An 18,556-nucleotide genomic window follows, 5' to 3' on the forward strand; every position below is an offset into this window, starting at 1 on the left:
ACCGGCAAAAGGGAACCCCCGGCCCCTGCGAGGCCCCCCCCGGGCAGCCCGCACGGTGTCCCCTGCTCCGCGGTGGCCGGGGACGTGGTGCCACCTCGTGGCCCGGAGACAGGGTCAGGTCCCGGGGCCAGCGGCCCCTTCGTTCCCCCGGAGCTCCGAGTGGGGCAGTGAGGGGAGTCCTGGCGAGTTCTCCTTTGCTTTGAGTCCAGAGAGAGTTAGGGGGGAAAGGAAGAGTAAAACAAGGAGAGGGGAGATGTGTAACAACCCCCGAGCCAGGACTGGTGCTGCCGCGGAGTTTTTCCCCCCAAAACAGCAAATTCTCCAGTTCACCAAGAAAACACCGTCCCCCTCGCTGGGGTGTGAGGCCACGCTGAGCATTTACCCACCCTGGTAACGCCAGGAAATAAAAAAGGGTTTTACAGCCTGAGCTTTGACCCCTCGGGGCAGAGCCCACCGGGGGCAGCCCCAGGGGAACCCACCAGGGAAACATCCCCACTCCTGGAGCCCTCCCGGGGACAGGCACAGCCACTTAAAGCCCTTTTGTCCCACCCAGTGACCCCGCGTGGAAGAGCAGGCAGATTGTCTTTCAAACAGAGCCGATGTGGAGCTTGAATGTCCCTTGCCACCTTGGCTATAAATCATCCTGCATGTGATAAGGTAATTACCTTCTCCTTGAAACTATTCATAGGGAAAAAAAAACCAAACCAAACCAAACCAAACCTATAAAGGGCCGGGCTTGTAAACACAACAATAAAGAGGCAGAACAATAAAACCTTGGCCGGGGTGGGGAAGGTGCTGCCTCTCGCTGTGTGAGCACCTCGTGGAGAGGCTGTGTCTGTCTGTGCTGAGCAGCAAGAGGGGGGCACAGGGCACACACAGCCCACACTGCTCCACCACGCACCAAAAATGAGCAAATGACACTATAACGACACCAAAAAACTCATCACTGACCTCAGCATCAGGTAGGAAATCCCAGCTCTGCTCCAGCACCCAACTGCAAGCACCAGAAACACTCTGTGGGGCTGGGGCCAGGCACAGCTGAGTCCCAGCACTAATCTGGGCCCCCACACAGAAGCTTTTCAACTGTTGCCCAGAGAAATCAGACCTGAAACTCTGCAGCTGCCCCCTCCACCCCCTGTAACCTGTGACTCCCCAGCAGTGCCCGTGTGCTGCCAGGAGAGGCCACACAGCTGCTGTTTGTCTCATCCCTGGAGGATGCTGGATGGAGCTGAGTGAAAACCAACCCCTGCCTCTCCACCCCCTGTCTACAACCCCCTGGGTGTTTCCAGAGCCAGGTGAGACTTCAAAAAGCTTTTATTAGAACCAAAGAGGTTGGCTACACACTGTTGAGAATCCCAGCAGCTCCCAGCTGCTTCTTGGGCAGGTAAGATCAGAGATTTCTCCATTCCAACCCCCCTGAGATGGGGGGTGGGCTGCTGGCAGGGACATCCAGCACGGGGACAGCCTGTGTCTGCTGCCTGGCCATGCTTGGGACACAGAGTCCCCCCAGGATTTTGTGTGGCACAGCACAGGGGCAGCTCCAGGTGTCAGCAAACCTGGGCAGCCAGTCCAGGCCCAGTGGTTTTCAGGGGTAATGGGCAGGGATCAGGCCCCAAACACCACACAGAAAAGACTCCATCACTCTGAAGATGTTTGGGATCCCCCCAGACCACTTGAGCCCCACCAAAACCAGCAGTGAGGAGGGAAAAACAAGCCTGCAGATCCCAAAAAGCTTTTAGGAGAGGCAGGGCTGGGGCTGAGCTCTGCTCAAACACCCTCCAGGGGTCAGGGGAGCAGGCACTCCCCTCCCAGCCCCACACAGACCCTGCTCATGCCTGGGGGGGTCAGTTTGTCCCCAGCAACCCCCAAGAGCTGAGCCCCGGGTCAGCTATCAGCACACAGCAAACAGAAGAACATGCTGGGGGAGGAAGGGGAGTGGGGCAAAACAAAACCCTCGGGGGTTGGAACATCACTGAACCTCCCCAGGGCAAGGAGAGAGCTCCAGCACTGCTGGGAGAGGCAGAGTTCCAGCCTGGGAGGATCTGCTTGGAATTTTCTGGCTTACACAGCACAGCTCCATCCCATTCTGTGATCCTACCTGGCAACAAGGAATGTGGAGTTTGTGGAAGACAGGCTGAGGGAAGGCAGGGACACCAACAGGTAAAGGCAGAGTGTGTTTGCTCTAAGCTATTATTCAAATATTGGCAAATTCAGGTTTATTGCAGGAACCAAGGAGTGACAACATTTGCAGGGCTCAGGAAAACAAAATTCTTCCATCCCCCTCCTTTACAAAGGTGATTTTGAAGGCAGCAGCACTAGGAACAGGATGCTTTCAGCTGGGCTGAGACCAGGCTGGGGGTATAAAACATACAAAGAAGGAAAAGGCAATTGTTTTCCAAGTGGCAATACTGTAACAGTTAAGTGTACAAAAAAAAACCTCAGTGAGGACAGCTTAAGACTTTGGTAAACACAAATATAAATTAAATAATGATAATAAAGTTCTACAGATCTTCTCATCAGGCATTGTGAACAATTTTAGTAATTTTTATATCAATTGCTTAACACCACCAAGAGGGAACTTCTCTCCTGGCTGCCCTGAGGAAGGAACAGTGTTGTTCTGCCCTGGGCAAGTCCTTGGTCCCTGGAAGAGGTGTTCTCTCTAAGCCTCTGTTAACTCAGCAGCATTGGCATGGTTGGCCAAGACTTCTTCCAGATAACCAGACACTCTTGCCCAAGCTTTGCCCTCCAGCTGTTCCTCCAGCCCCCCCAGATGCTGGATGGCTCCTTTCAGTGCTCTCTCCCTCTCGTCCAAGTCTGTGTGTGTTCCACCTTCACTTTCCTCCCCTCCAGATTTCAGGTATTGCAGGATGTAGGATTTGATGGCATCCCCATTTTCTGTCAGGGTTTCCCAGATCCCTGGCAGGTCAGTGCTCTGTGCCAGGCTTAACAAATGCAGCAGGGCCTGGCAGATCTGTGTCCTGAGGCTGGCACTGTACTTGAATTCCAGGAAATCCTCAGTGTCCTCACTCTTTTGCAAGGCTTCCACCAGGGCACTCCAGATGTGGCAGAACTGCTCCGTGGAGCCATAGCATTCCCTGTCCCTAGGGATGGAGAGGGCCATGGCTGACTTGATGCGGACTTTAAAATTCTTGCAGGACTTCACCACTGAGGAAAGGGCACTGTATGCTTCTGTGCTCCAAGGAGCCTCTCCTAAAAAAAAAAAAAAAAACACCAAAAAAAAACCCATCAAAACCCAAAAGTCAGTCAGTCAAATTATGCAACTCTAAATGTAGCTCCTAAGTATTTAATGGGCTTACATATTCTGTATTTATTCTTGTCTCAGGGAGATAATCAGTGGCTATGAAATGAAAACTTACTTAAAAACCCATCTGAATGTATGCAAGAGGAAAAAGTGACAATTTGCATCTATTCCCAGCTCCAACCCCTTCCTCCTGCTCCTTTGCAGTGTGACACATCCCAGCTGTGCCTGGCAGAACCCCAGCCCGTTTCCCTGGGGAATGTCCTGGGGAAGTCAGGACAGCACAACTCAGCCCTCTTTGCTTTCTCCCCACTTTTCACAGAGCCCCCCAGCCTGCAGAGCAAACCCAGGGGACAGGCCACCCACCCAGGGGACAGGCCACCCACCCAGGGGACAGGCCACTCACCCAGGGGCAGGGCAGGGTTCTTAAACACGTTCCCCAGGGCGTAGCAGGCGTTCCAGCGCACCTTCATGGTGGCCTCACTCCCCACAGTGGAAATCAGGGCCTGCAGAGCCTCCTCCATGGCTTCCCTGAACCTGGGGTCACCTACATGATGGGGCTGGAGGAAATGCAGCACGTTGCCCAGGGCCCGGACGGCGTTGCTCTTCACCTGGAACACAGGGACATGAGGAAAACCCATCCCAAAAAGCTTTTGTTGTGGCTGCTGCCAGATCCTGCCTGGAGCCAACACATCTGGAATCAGACTGGTGGTGTCTGATTGTCTGGTGATTTCCTAAATGGCACCAAAAAGATCAATCTGCAAGTGGTCACCCTGGAAAGACCCAACCCAACCCCAGCCCTGAGCTGTGGAACACCACAGTCAGATGCCCCATGGGCCAAACAAGGTGGGGAACCTCCCAGCAGCAGAGGATGCTGAGCTGCAGCTCCTCAACTGCTGGGGAAAAATGCCCCTAAGCAACCACTGCCTTTTCCCCCCCTTTCTTCTTTAAGCTAAAAATGCAGGAGTTAAGCACAGAACAACTCCACCCTCCTCCCCCTCAGCCATACCTTGTCTCTGTCCTTGGATGCTTCAGTCGCAGACCGTAACATTTTCAACAGCAAAACATCAGAAAATTCCTCCTGAAAACTCTGTCCCATCGTTTCCCTAAGCAGGAGAATTGCCCAGTGAAAGGAAACAGCCCAGAGATGGGATACAATCCTTTACAACCTCCCCTCTTCAGAAGGCTGATATGTAAGGCAGAGCTTCCTACATGTGACCACTATGTTTATTAATTTAAAACCAAACTCTCAATGCAAGAAAGCCAGTTAGCAATGCATTAAGTCTGTAATAAAAAACAGAGGGCAATGAATTGCTCAGAGGCAATTGTTTAGCAGGAATATATGATAACTGTTCCCCTGTTAAAAATGTAACAGTAGGTTAGGCTGCTTTCAGGCCCTGATTTGAGGAAGTGTTAAATATTTATTAATCTTACTTCTGTGTTACATTGAGAGTAGCCAGGGAACCTGCAATTACACAAAGCAACTTGCAAGAAATAGAAAACTGAGAAGCAAACTTGGAATCTGCTCCAGAACTAATGATTAGAAAGCCCTAAACCCAAACAGGTTTGTACAACTTAACCGAAGAGGGACGCAGGATACTTGCAATCCAGTATCACAGACACAGCAAGGGGTTAAAAAGAAGCACCTATGGGGTTTTTTTGACACGAAGTAGAGCAGAAAGAGGAGCTGAGTGGGCCAAAGGTGCTTACGTACATGTTGATGATCAGAGTGTCTGTGAGGTTGCCCAGGGCCCAAGCTGCCTTGGCACGGACGTTGGGGGATTTGTCCTGGAGGGAGGTCAGGATGGCATTGGCTGTGTCTGCCACAAACATCACATCCTGGAAAAGGTAAAACAGGTGATTTCCTTAATAGCATGGACACTCTGGCCTTCTGAGGGCCAAGGATCTCTCCACAGACACCAGCTCTAGGCAGGTACTCGTTTTTAAGGTGACAACTTCAGTTACTTTGGATTTTAACAAAGCTACCTGGACCACCAATTTCATACTCATCAAATCCCACTCCTAAAAGTTACTGCTCCTCCCAGCTCCCTGATGAGCTGCCTGACTTCTCTCCTCTCCCAGGGCACATTACATTTCACTTGCATTTCCACCACACTGCAAAGCCTACAGAGTCTCTGTGGAAATGAAACAGCATTTTTCTCAAAATAGTACTTACTTCTTAGTTTTCAGCAAAACTGAAGCCTTCACATTAAGAACCTGTTAAAGTCCCCAGAGTGCTCTACAGCTGCTTCTCCTCCTCTTCTCTTGCAGCTCCTCTGTGCCAGCCCTGTTTCCCATCCCTGTCCCCAAGAGCTTGGGGAAGATCCTCCCTCCTTTTCCTCTCCCTTATCACACACTCTGGCTCCTGCTTCATCTCACTTAAGCCCCTGCTGGTTCTGTTCACCACACAGAAGGCAAGAGCAGGTCTGGAAATGGTGAAGAAAAGGTAATAAACATGCTACAGACCACAAGTGACGAGGAAGTTCAACTCCTTGCAGAAGAACCCCCTAAAAATGTCTCAGAAGAAGAACAAGGGCCCAGTGCTGACCTGCCGAAGGCAAGAGAAGAGGATGTAGACCCCAAGTGCTCGTGCAGCAGCAGCTTTCACCAGGGGGTTCTCACTGTGGTTGAGGCCAAGCAGCAGTGTGACACACAGGATCTGCTGGTCGTTCTGCAAGGACAAGCAGCCATGGATACAGGGAGAACCTGGGAAGGGCTCTGTCCCACAGAGGGGACAAGTGACAAACACACTGAAAGACCCCCACGCGTGCAACCTACAGAAGCCACCCCTCTGAGTGTGCTCTTTTCTGTCACGTGCATTGCCTGGCACCTCAGGGTGTCACAGAGGAAAAGGGAATGCTCCCAGCAAACGTGGTCTTCTTGTGGTGGGATAAAAGCAGAAAGGAAACCAAAACAATGACTCTTGCCCAAGGCAGAAGGCAAGGCCTGCAGGAGGGGAGCCAGGCTGGAGCAGTTGCTTTTTCCTGTCTCACTTTACTCTTTCCCCTTCACTAACGAGGGCAGCCAGGCAGATGAAGTTCCTCCTGGACAGATTGTCCATTTACCAACCCATGACAAAGATCTTTGCCTCATCAGAGTGAAGGGTCAGAGTGGGCACTGACTTGACCCCACAAGGCCAGGGGGCAAGAGAGTGGAGAGGATCAAAGTGCAGGGTGATGGAGCACATGCTGTACTTGGAGAAACCAGGGGGAGAATTCCAGAAATACTGCTGCACCAGCAATTCCTGGAGACCTGGCAGAGCACTCCCCAGCAAGGAGGGCACAGTGACACAGGAGCTGCACAAAGCAGCACTGATAAGCTGCCAAGGCTTTCATGTGTAGAAGCATATTTCATGTTGCAAAAGGAGAATAAGGCCAAGACATTTGTTTGCTTCTGCCAGGGCAATCACCAGAGTTTGGTGTCTTAAAAGCCAGACAAAAGGAAAAACATGCATACAAACTGGTGAACATCAGGCTGTGGCTGTTAGCTCAGCTGTCTCTTCAAAGACTTAACCAGCAAAACAACCACCTCCACCCCTCCCTCATGCAGTCCCTGCCCTCCATCTCCTGGGCATCATGAGTATTCATGCAAAGGGCCAAACAGCTTCTGTGACCCAGTTTAATTGTTGCCTTTTCCAGCCTTCAATAGCCACAACTTGTTCAGAATGGCCAAAAAAAAAAAAAAATTAAAAAATCCTTGAAGGTTTCTCTACCCTCTCCACATAAGTTTTAAAAGGTTTTATACTGCTGCAGCCTGGTAGAGAAGAACAAAGCCTCAGCAGGTAACAATGGAGCTCTCCTACCTGCAGACAGCTGAAAGCTTCTGGCAAGATAGAGGAGAGGGCATCACAGGCACTGGTCTGCAGAGTGGCATGTGGAGAGCTCTGGAGAGTGCCAGGCAAGGGGCCAGCTAACACCTTGGTCCAGAAAGTGACAACCTACAGAGGAAGCAGACAGGGTTATCTCAGCAAACAGGTATCAAACAGTAGGTACCAGGACCTACAAAGCTGCAGGGAACCAAACCCCACTCTGCTTCCCACCAGTTGATCTCTTTCCATGCCAGAGCCTTTGCAGAGTGTTGGGAGAGCTGGGTGAGGGGGGATGTGGGGCTGTGGGGGCAGCTCACCCACTTACCACACTGACTGGCACTCTCTGAGCAGGGGCAGTGCCTGAGTCAGGTCTGTACTGCTGCAGCACCCCTGTGCCCAGCTCCTCCAGGAGCTGCAAGGAAACAAAAAGCAAGGAGGTGTTTATCAGGGATGACTCCAGTACCAGAAACCATGGCAACCTTTCCCGAGGACAATCCTGACTTACCTAGAGAATAAAATAAGGTCTCTATTTTGGTCTCTATTCTGTCCCTGCTAGTGAAGGCATTAGAGGAAAACCCTTTCTGTAAGAAAGCCTCCAGCTAGGACAGCCTGGGACACTGCCATGGGAAAGGGGAATCTCTCAACTTTCCTTGGGTGAGAGGCTACAGTTCCTGCACCAGCTGATGCTAAATCAGGGAAGGGCCAGTGTTATACTCCTTGCATTTCCCAAGCTTCCTGATCACTCAGCAAAGCAACAAAATTCTGCTAGTAGTTCAAGACTGGAAGCAGAAGGTGAATATCAAAAAGTGTCAGGGTTCTGCACCTCCCAAAGAGCTCCAGCAAGCACCATCTCTTTATGGTGGGCTACACCACACAGAGATGTGTTGAATATTCATCACCACTCATCAGTATTTGCCAAGCACATCCATAAAAATTGATAAATTTTAAACAGATAAAACTGACTTGATGTTTTCTGAGGCTCCTTACTTTGGCTCCATGAAGCTGAATGGATGGATCCATTTCTTCCATGCATATGCAAGCCACCTCTCCAAGTTCTAGGAAGTAGCTCTGAGCCACAGAGAAATAACCTTTCACAAGAAGAGCCAACACCTGAACACAAACAGAAGAAATTCCATTCAGCATTTTTTCCTTCTCTTAAACCAAGATACCCCAAATGCACATAGAGAGAATGTTACTGGGCTAACCAACACTGGAACCATATACTAAACTTGGATGTAACAGATACACCTTGCAGCACAACTTGCAGAATACAGCATCTAATTAAAACCCTCCCTGTTCCATTATCTTGCTCAAAAAAAAAAAAAAAACCAAGGCCACAGAAGCCCTATCAGGTAGCAACACAATCAATTATTTACTGGAAGCAAGGTGTCCTGTAGCTAGAGCACTACACAAGAGTGCCTCTGAGAGCAGCACATTCTGTACCTCCTGCTGCTGCAGTCTGTGAGGATGAATTTAACAAATATTTGTTGTTCCAGAAAAGAGTGATACTCCTCAGGAGGCACATCACAAAATCTTACTGTCTTCTGTGGTTACATGAAGAAACTCAAGGGCCAGGCTTGACACTGACACTACTCCTTTAGCCCTCCCATCATAGTTCCTTGCACTGTTCTTTTAGAAGGCTCTTCCTCACCATTTTTCTAGCAAAATTTTAATTTAGGGCCTGTGTGGAGGAGTTTGAACAGGCAAGACTCACAGCCTCCAGCCAGGAGCACACACAACCAATATTTAAAAATAACAGAGGTAACAAAACCCCCAGGCAGATGAGCTCTGCGCAGCAGGTTTGCAGCAGGAGGGTTGTGCTGTGTTCCTGCTCCTCCAGTCACGGAGGCTCAGACACACTGTGCTAACAAATGCTTCAGCCTAAATCCCATGGAATGAGCAAGGAGCCATGGTTAGGCTGCCAGGAGGTAACTGGGTCTTGTCCCAGGCTGCTCATCCCACCTGTAAGGATTCCAGCCGAAGGGGACAGGGCTCGTAGACAACGGAGACGGAGGGTAAGTTGGCATCAGTGTCAGAATAGGAATCCATTAGAGGCAGAACAACGATGGAAACGCAGAGCTGGAGAAGCCAGCAGGGTTCTGAGGCTGCAGGTCCTGGTGGGGGATCTGCAGGATCCCCTTCTGGGGGCAGTGCTTTCCTCCACTGCTCAGGAGCAGCAGAGCGGTGCGGGGTTGTGCTGCCGCTGTTACTCATCCCTGAGGAACTGGGCTGCTGCAGAAGTAACTGCACCTCTGGTAAAGGTGCTTGGGTGGATATTATGGCCCCTAATAATGTGAGACTAGACACTCTGACATTAACATCTGTAAGAGAGAACAGGGCAGGGGAACAAAAAGCCATTTTGTTAGCGACACGCTGACACATCAGCATCCTGCAGCAGCTTCAGACAAGAGAGACCATAACGTACATGCAAAGAGAAGGAAAAAAAAAAATCCACAACTATTTTGTAACAACCAATGCTGAATTAAGATACAACACACATAAAGAGGCTCCAGCCAAACAGAACACACCTTTATGACAAATGTAAGGCTTTATCTGGTTCCAAACTCTTGTCAGCAATCCGGGTTTTAAGCGGCTGTAGGGTGCGTTGGAAACCAAATTTGCAAGGCACTGAAAGAACACACGTGGAGTGGTGGTTACAGTGTCAGCCTGGCCTCCAGCAGATTTGTTTTTACATTTGCAATTTAGGTCATTTAGACAGCTAATTATCTGAGGGCACCTGAAAACAAACGCCCCAATTACCTGCTCTTTGAAAACTGCTTCCAAACTTGGCTCCTAAGAACAAGTATTAAACTGCTGTGACCTGGCATAAAGACCAAGCAATTCCAGTAGCCCATGGAAAGCTTTTTTAATTTGGATTCCAGCTTTCAAGCCAATGTGAGTATTCAGAATAATTTCTTAGGTTCACTCAGCTCCAAAAAGGCTACACAACTGCTTCTCTTTAGCAACTGTGCTAAAGAGAAAAGAAACCAAGTAGGAAGCCTTGTGAGAAGACAGACGTTTTTTCCCCACCACCACCTTAGTCCTCAGCAGATGCAGGAATTTCTGTGCAATCTTTCTCCAAGCCTTGGTCTAGAGACAAGTATCATCTGTGAGGCAGCACTTGACCCATTCCCAGTACAGCTACCTTGATTATTTGTGTCAGTGTTTGAGAAGAGGACTCTGCCACCAGGGCAAGCAGCAGGCAGCGGTGCAGCTCCCGGATGCTGGAGGCCATGGTGACAGAGAAGGGAGTGAAAGCCCTCTTGTGATCAGTGGCATCTTCAGCAACTGACAGAAACTGCTTAGAACCTTCCAGGATGGCTGAGAGAACCTGAAGAGCACAGGCACGGGTCTGAAATGACAAAACATCTCTGTTACCCACTTTCAATACCTCCCTCGAGCTGATGAAAGGTTTTAAAGTTTATGAAGCATCTTTCTCCAGCAAGAGAAACTTCTGGCTATCTTGTCTCATAACTTCAAGCAGAATACAACTAATCCTTGGTTTCCTTAACCATCACATTCTCTTATTTTTTGTGGTACACTGACCAAGCAACATGGAGTAACCAAAGTACCTACTGGAGGCTGGAGAAGACAGCTCTGATTAACTGGGATTAATATAACTGGGATTAAATAACACTTTGCCTCCCCAGAACTGCCTCACCTTTGGAGAAGGGTCCTTTAAAGCAATAGTCATCAAGGACACAGACTGGGGGCTGCCAATACCAGGTGCATCAGGAACAAATGCTGACCAGTAGCCATACAGAACTCTTTTTTCTATGGATTTTATAGCAGAGAGGAAGCAGGCCAGAGCCCCTTGACGAACACTGGCTTGATAGGATCTTGGAAAAAAAAAAGACAACAAAAAGATTAATGAAATAGCAGCAAAGTAATGGACTTAACCTCTTTCACTTAAATTAGTGGCTAGGTGAGAAAAGACATTTTTAGACCAAGTACAGAAAGAACAAATTTACTTTCAAACCAATACACATTTCTGCCTTCCAATCCTATAACACCACACAAATCAAAAGAAAAAGTGATTTCCTCAGCAGTTTTGATTCAAGGATCCTGTGGGAGTGTCAGAGTCTGCTCAGAAACACGATTTGTGCCAGATCTACAGGAACAAAACGAATGCTTTAGCACCACACAGGAGCTTAAACTGTAACGGGCAGCTTTATGTCTACACCAACAAAAATCACCTCATTTTGCTCTGTATTCCACCTTCAGCATCAGAATACTCTGACTCACTGCTGCTGATTCTTTTCCAGCTTGGATAATGTGAGGACAAGTGATCCTTCCCAGCAGGCACACGTGCAACATCTGATGCACGACTTCGAGGATCTGAACAAGGACTTTTCTGCACATCCCTCAAGTGTAATTTCTGCATTTCAGCTCCAACAACTGATTCTTTTCCTGCATTGCCCAGATCTTCTCTTTCTTCTGCCCCAAACTCTCCTTTCTTTTGCTTCCCCTTGGACTTTTTTCTTCGGTTCTAAGAGAAAACAAAAAACTCTTTATTTTTTTCTTTATTCTTTTCAAGAAGTATCTAGAAAGATGTGCAAACACTTCATAGCTGTAAATCTTTTATGAAGGAAAAAAGGTCTCATTTGAAAGAAAAACCAACTGCTAAACCAGAATAAAAGCAGAGTTAAATATAATAAATCATGCCTGCTGTACAGTACATCCACATCATATTATACAAGTTTGTAAATGAGTTTTTTTGGATGAGATTTAGGTTAGCCAAGAACTAGCACAGCTATTTTGTATGTTCTGATGCAAAAATACTGCATGTAAGTGCAATTACATGTATGTGCAATGCTGTACCTAGAGAAGCAGTCACTTCTGCACTATCTGAAAGCCTTATTGGCAGCAACAGTAATATCAGTATTGTAACACCCCAGTGTAAGTAGGCAGTTTAAATTTGAACAGCATCAAAAACTAAGCTTTGGATTCTTCATTAGTAAAGCAAAAGATTCCCAGCAAAACTTCTTGTTAACAATCATATTTCACATGAAGTGATTAAAGAGGAACATTAAACACTTCTGTGGGTCTTTCAGATGTCCAGTGGGTACTTAACATAGAAAAAGAAACAAGTCAACATGACTATACAACTTTATTTTCTCTAATGCCTCTCAGATAATCAGTAATCTGAAATATTTACAGGGTTAAAAAATAACCTGTAGAAGGGTTAAGCAGAGCAGATGGGGAGGGGGCAGGAATTCAGTTTAGATGAACTTGGCTTCCCCAAGAAAGAGCCAAACAACTGTGCAAGTGTTAGGAGAGAAAAGGTAACTTATAAATTAAAAAGCTGTGGCCAATCTGTAGGCACCATTCCCATGTCTGCAGGCCAGGAATTCTTGGCTAGAGATGAATAATGGATGCACACAGCTTAACTCAGGAGAACTGAGCTCTGCAGAGCTGTTTGCTCCTGGCCTCTCTTCACACAGCAGCTTTCCTCAGCACAGATTTATCACCGACACTTCCAAAGCACAGGAAAGGCACCACCAGCTCAGGCCACACAGAGCCTGCCAGTCACTGGTACCCCCTCAGGTAACTCACAGCCCCAGGAACACAGGCACAACAAGCACAACAAGCACACAGGAGGATCAGTGTCAGCCCAGCTCACCCCTGGCTGCTTCAAGGCTCCCGGTTCCGATGGGTCGGGTTTGACGGGGGAGCTCCGGTCATACTGTGGCAGAGGAGCTGGGTACAAGGCTGGGGGCACTTCTATGCTCAGGCCTGGCAGCCCATGAAACATACATTTCTGGAAGAGGAACAGAGAGCTCAGCATGCTTTCCCCTTCTGACACACAAAGATTTGCTGGGTGTTTACTCAGGTGCTGGGCAGTTTTTCGGTCGGGTTTGTGATCCTTCCCTCAGGCCCTGCCTCTCCTCCAGGCTGTGGAACAGCACCCATGCAGCATCTGAAAGTCAACTGGCTCCAGGAGGACTTCAAACAGGTACAAAAAAAATGAGCCTCCCATCTTTCTCTCACTTTTTTTTTTGTGGGGAGTGTTAAAATGCTGTGAGAGAATCTGAATGTCTCCTCCTGTACCTCTCACATTACATTTTCCCCTCACACCCAGGCTTTTCTATTCCTTTCTTTCTCCTCTTTCCCTCCTCCTTCCCATTAAACATCTGGAACGTATAAATTCCAGTGCCTGCCTCTTTCTCAAGGTGGATTTAAGTATTTACCTTTAATACTGCAAGAAGAGCTCCAGTTTGGTCACCCTGCATCAGTTTCATCTTCCCACCGTTCAGCAGTGACTGGATACCTTTCAGTGCACTCTGCAGCAACTGCAAACCAAAACCACAAAATTACTTACTTCTCCTTCCCAAAACACTGGATGTTCACACCTTTCAAGTGATCTTCTAGGCAATTATGGTTTTGCTTGGCACAATCATTGGGACAATTTGTAATGTTTAGTTTTAAAAAATAGATTATTCAAGCAAAATCCCAGTTGACAATATTCCAAGTTTCACATATCCCAATTTCCAGTATTCCAGCCAGCACATTCCCCTAATTAGAGCCACCCAAACAATTTGACTCACACTCACCAAGCAAAAAGTGATATCATCTATGTCAGAGGTCTTTGAGGACTGCAGAACACTTAAAAAGGTTTGGAAGCAGACACTTCTGTAGGGCTCATCCAGGTATGGCTGTCCAGGCACACTACAATTAAAGCAGGAGACAAAGGTTGGGTTACAGCCTGTTCCACAGTTTCATGAAGTTACACAAGCTCAGATCCAAAAGAACTTGTAGCTGAGCACGCCTCGTTCAACAGTAACCCAAAGAATCACCAGATGGCACAACACTTCTTTTCTTCCCTAAACTACTGTCTATAATGTATTATTTCTGGAAGTTTATGGCTTTATCCACAGATCATACAGTATCTCGAGGCCTAAAGTTTTAGATTCTATGCACAAGCATGAACATATTTGGTGCTGAATTTGCTGTTCCTAGCCAAACCAGAGAGGAAGAGCTGTCTGTGCTGCCACATGGACACCCTCTCAAGCCCCCAGTGCCCCAGCTGAGCACACACCTGAGACACAGGTTTGCCATGCTGCGCACCGCTGCCCTCCGGAGCTCCGCGTCGGGCTGAGCAGAATCACTGAGCTGCACCAAGAGCCCTGTCTGGCCCAGCAGATCCGGGAGATACTAAAACAAACCACCAGAAGTCATTAGGGGTCAGTGCTCTTCCCTCAGCCTCCTGGTTCTACTGTGTGGTAGCTAAACATTTCTAAGCCCCGAGAAAAAGAAAGAGATTTGTCAGCTGTGATTTCAGGCGCCACAGACAAGTCACGTTTATAAAAAATGAGATGAAAATGTTCTCTTATTTTGTGTTTAAAAACATCAAGTGTGAGCGTGGTTCAGAATGAATCCCAGCTTATGCTTCCCTCCCAGACATGGAGCTAAGTCAGGAACAAGCACTGTGGTTACACAGGCTTCACACCTTGGCAAGCTGGCAGCTCCAGAACCAGGAGCATTGCCACCCCCCAGCCCAGGCCAGCAGCAGAAAGCTGCCAAGGGCTGGTGCCAGCTGGGGAACCCAACACACCCACCAACACCACTCACACTGCAGCAACAAGGACCTTCCTGCAAAGCTCAGGAGCTGAAAAGTCCTTGATGGCTCAGCAACAACTAAAACCATCAGTGGTATCATCAACATCCTTCTCATCCCCAGTCCCATGCTGAATTCAAACCAGCACCATTCCAGCTCCTGAGAAGGAAGTGAGCTCTGTCCCAGCTGAAAGCAGGACACCACCACACACCACAGACCTGATCTGCTTACAGGATAAATGTCAGGATCCCCAGTGGAGACTGCTGAGCACTGTGAAGCTCCCCATGTCCTTCCTGCCAGAGGAGCAGGGTGCTCAGTCTGCAGCCTGGTGCCCTTCTTAGCAGCAGGTCCTTGGCTGAGGCCAGATGTTCCCCACAGCTGCAGCCCTCAGTAACACAGAGCTGTCTGGCATGGCAAGAATCTCATTATCTGCTGATTATCAGTAATCACACCTGAAACTCCACTTGTCCACAACTATCAGTCACTACTTAGATGGGATTATTCTTACCATAAAAAGTGTGGTGATTTGAGAACGTGATACTGGGGTTTTTTTCCTCAAAAAGAAAGAAAAAGGAGAACAGCAAAAGGGTGCAAATATCTTTGCAGTTACTTTCTCCTAGCTTGTAAACTCACCTGCTGACATTTAGGTCCATTATTGTAAACAAGAGCTGCTAAGGCTTGCAGGATTTCAACATGTGTCCAAGAGCTGCACTCCTTAAGAGCAGAGATGCAGTAGGAAAGAAGAAAATTCAAGTTCTGTTCATCAACCATCACCTGTTGTGACAGAAAAGAGCTGTGGTCAAGAAAACATTGTCACATACTTCTGGAGTCAGTACAGCCAGATGTATTGGCTACAGACACAGGTGATCTGCCTGTTGAAGTTACACACCATCAGAGGCAAGTGGATAAACCAACACCTGTGTTCTGTAACCCAGGAGTATTTCTGATGGTGCCTGGCTGCTGAGTGAGAGCTGGCTTTACAGGAGGAAACACACCAGAGCCACGGGGCAGAACCTCAGCTAAGAATAAAGCAGCAACACGGTGAAAATCCAAGAAACTCTGCTCGAAGGTTGGCTCCATAGCTCCACAAAAAGAGACAGAAAGCATCCCTGGCTTCATGGGGGAGCAGGGAGCCAGAACACAGGCAAAGAAAGGAAAAAGCCAAACACTCCATACCTGAAATCTGTTAAGCAAGTGATGGATAAGCTGACAAACTTTGCTGACAAGATGTTCCTGCTCAAGGTGAACCAGCTGACAGGCTTGGACAAGCAGAGCACAAACATCCTGGAAAAGAAAGCCTTGGTTTGTTGTTCAGACACTACAAAAGCAGGGTGGAAACCACAGCATCAGCAGAGGCTTTGATCACACCAGCAGATCTGCACAGACACCAGAACACAGGGACAATGTCAGGAATGAAGCTCCAGCTTCTCCTCATTCCACTCCCATACAGGGATGGGGATTCAAACTGCAGCACTCCTGCTCACACACCACCTCCCCCTTAAACACTGGAGCAAAAGCAAAGCCCTAAATTATGGCTAAAGGAAAATACAAAGCTACAGTAAGGAACAGGTGGAGGGTAGGGGGAGGGCAGTGTCCCAAATTAATTCCCACATGCAAAGCGTGACCAGTCTGGGAATAAAATAAAGCCAAGTCAGCACTGCTCGGAGTGCAATAACCAAACAACATCAACCCTGTAAGAACACAGCACCCAGGGACTGCTTTAAGCCATGAACATTTTTTACTATTGAACGGGGACTGTGACATCCGCCGAGACCCCGCAGTCCCACCCGTGTCACCTCCCAGGGCCCCGGCCCGGGGCAGCCGAGAGCTGGGGAACGGAACCGGGGATGTGGGAAGGGAACAAGGCCCTGGAGAGAAGGCTGGGAGAAGGGTGGAAGGAGGTTGGGAGAAGGGTGGGAAAACCCTGCTAGGGCGGAGGCACCTCCGGCGCCGCGGTACCTGAGGGCTGGGCCCGGCCGCGGGCCCGCAGCTCTCGGAGATGAGCTGATCGAAGAGGAGGTGCAGCTCGGTACGGCGGGCATCGTCGGGACGCTCGGCACCGAGCTGAGGCCGCAGGGCACCCAGCCGGGCCAGGCACCGGCGGAAAGAACCGCCCGGGTCCGGCTCCTCCGCCGCCACCGCTGCCATCTTCTGTCTTTCCGGCGGAACCGTCGCCATGGCAACCCGCACCTCTTCCGGGATGGGGCGGGGAAACCGCGATGGGAAGGGCGGGAATCGCGATGGGAAGGGCGGGAAACCGCGATGGGAAGGGCGGGAATCGCGATGGGAAGGGCGGGAAACCAAGAAACCGAGGTGGGAAGGGCGGGAAGCCCGGCAGGGATGCACCGCCCCGGGCAACCTCTCTGTGCCTCGGGGGTCACCTCCGAGGAGCCTGCGAGTGAGCGCAGGGGCTGCCCCGGGCGTCTGTCCGAGCCCCGCTGGAGTCCGGGCAGGGATCCCCGGCCTGGGTCGGCATCCAGGGGCTGCAGCCGTGTCACCCTCACAGCAGTGTCAAGTTTAGGTCCGTGTCACCCTCACAGCAGTGTCAGCTTTAGGTCCGTGTCACCCTCACGGCAGTCACCCGCCAGCCATGTCATGTTCCCAGGGTGTGTGGAAGCAGAACCCACCCAGGGCTGCCGTGGTGCAGCAGGTTGGTGCTGTCCCACCTCCCTTGCCCCATCCCAGATCCATCTGTGCCAGGTTTGGGCGCAGACATTGGGAATTTTCAGCACTGGGGACAGAAGGGGCTGGCAGCTGGGAAGAGAAACCTGCTCCCCAAGGACATGGTGCCAGCTTGACTCTGTGCCTCACCCAGAAGCCATTTCTTGCTGATGGGTAACACCAAATCAAGCGATGGGCTCTGCTCCTGCCATTTCCCAGTGAGCAGGATCAAGGAGAGGGGCCAAGGGCTGGAAGGTCCCAGCTGATGGGCAGGGACGGGCCAAGCGGGTGCTGTGCAGGGAGAGCTGCCAGCATGCAGATCTGCAGGGGCACAGCACAGTGTCCTCTCCTTCCTTGCCACAGCCAAGTTCTGGTACCTCGCTCCAGAGACGTGTCTTACCTCTGGTTTACCTCACTTTACCTTCCTTCCATTTCCTGCTCAGGCTGAGCACCCCTGGTAAGCAAAGTACACGCTGTGCCCCCAGCACCGCCTCGGCCTTCTCCTTTGCCCGGGGCTGCCAAGCTATGGCTAATTGCTCCTTACCTTTATCGTTCCATTTATTCTTTGTTCCCCAAAAGTCCCTGACGGGCTCTCGAGGCAGGCACAGTGAAACACGTAGCAAAGAGACAGCCTCCAGCATGTTAATATTGTGCAAGGATGATTTTAGAGAGCTCTCTGCCAGCCCAGACTGCTCCAGGGAGAGCAGCTGCTCCATGTCCTCTAAGTACTCTGCATAAAGGAGAGGAGCTCTTCTGCTTGGCACAAATTTCCACCAACCCCCCCTCACAGGGACCTTATTTTGGTTCTGTCGCCACTTTATTCTGCAGTTTATTATTTTTGAAACTTCTAAATACATATTTAAAGCTCTTCCTTTCTTCTTGGCCTCTGTTTGTAAAGCGGTGCCGACTCGTGCGTCTTGACAGCTGCTCCCTCTTTTGTGAGGCCCTAATAAATCCATGACTGAAAGCAGACTGATGCTGCCAAAGCAGCAAAACCAGACATGAAGTGGGTGAAGATGCTGTGGGTTTAGGAAATAACTCCACTGGAGCTGTTGATGTTACGAGCCACGTTTCACCAGCACCTGGTTAGCCTTTGAGTTTACTCACCCCACAAAACCCCCAAATGAGAGCAAACCTGGCAGGATCCAGGGATGGCCAGGAGGGAAAATAGCACAAGTCCCTTGCTGTTAAACGTGCTCTGCTACTATCATGCAAATACATCTGGTTCAGCAGCTCAGAAGCAGACTTCAAAGGACAGAGAAGTCGTTAG

At 49.5% G+C, this 18,556-nt stretch overlaps 1 protein-coding gene across 1 annotated transcript; it reads right to left on the reverse strand.

Annotated features, from left to right (window-relative positions):
- Nucleotides 1–2,188: 2,188 nt before the first annotated feature.
- Nucleotides 2,189–16,817, reverse strand: HEATR6 (HEAT repeat containing 6). Its single transcript, XM_071765000.1, has 20 exons — nt 16,585–16,817; nt 15,802–15,909; nt 15,259–15,399; nt 14,107–14,222; nt 13,622–13,736; nt 13,259–13,360; nt 12,691–12,828; nt 11,264–11,556; nt 10,729–10,906; nt 10,213–10,419; nt 9,596–9,695; nt 9,030–9,388; nt 8,055–8,177; nt 7,393–7,479; nt 7,062–7,196; nt 5,808–5,930; nt 4,974–5,098; nt 4,269–4,365; nt 3,666–3,870; nt 2,189–3,210 (listed from the first exon to the last, which is right to left on the reverse strand). Exons 1-20 carry the CDS (start codon nt 16,801–16,803, stop codon nt 2,660–2,662), a joined length of 3,522 nt encoding a protein of 1,173 aa, XP_071621101.1. The 5' UTR covers nt 16,804–16,817; the 3' UTR covers nt 2,189–2,659.
- Nucleotides 16,818–18,556: the final 1,739 nt, after the last annotated feature.

Source organism: Heliangelus exortis, chromosome 21 (genome assembly GCF_036169615.1).
Source record: "Heliangelus exortis chromosome 21, bHelExo1.hap1, whole genome shotgun sequence".
Taxonomy (NCBI): Eukaryota; Metazoa; Chordata; class Aves; order Apodiformes; family Trochilidae; genus Heliangelus; species Heliangelus exortis.

Bases quoted from the DNA above. Each gene is read 5' to 3' on its own strand.
- HEATR6 (XM_071765000.1), bottom strand. From the start codon at position 16,803: ATGGCGACGGTTCCGCCGGAAAGACAGAAGATGGCAGCGGTGGCGGCG. The intron at 13,737-14,106 runs GTGTGTGCTCAG...CTTTAATTGTAG, and splicing joins ATGGCAAACCTGTGTCTCAG to TGTGCCTGGACAGCCATACC. The intron at 4,366-4,973 runs GTACGTAAGCAC...TCTCCTGCTTAG, and splicing joins GACACTCTGATCATCAACAT to GGAAACGATGGGACAGAGTT.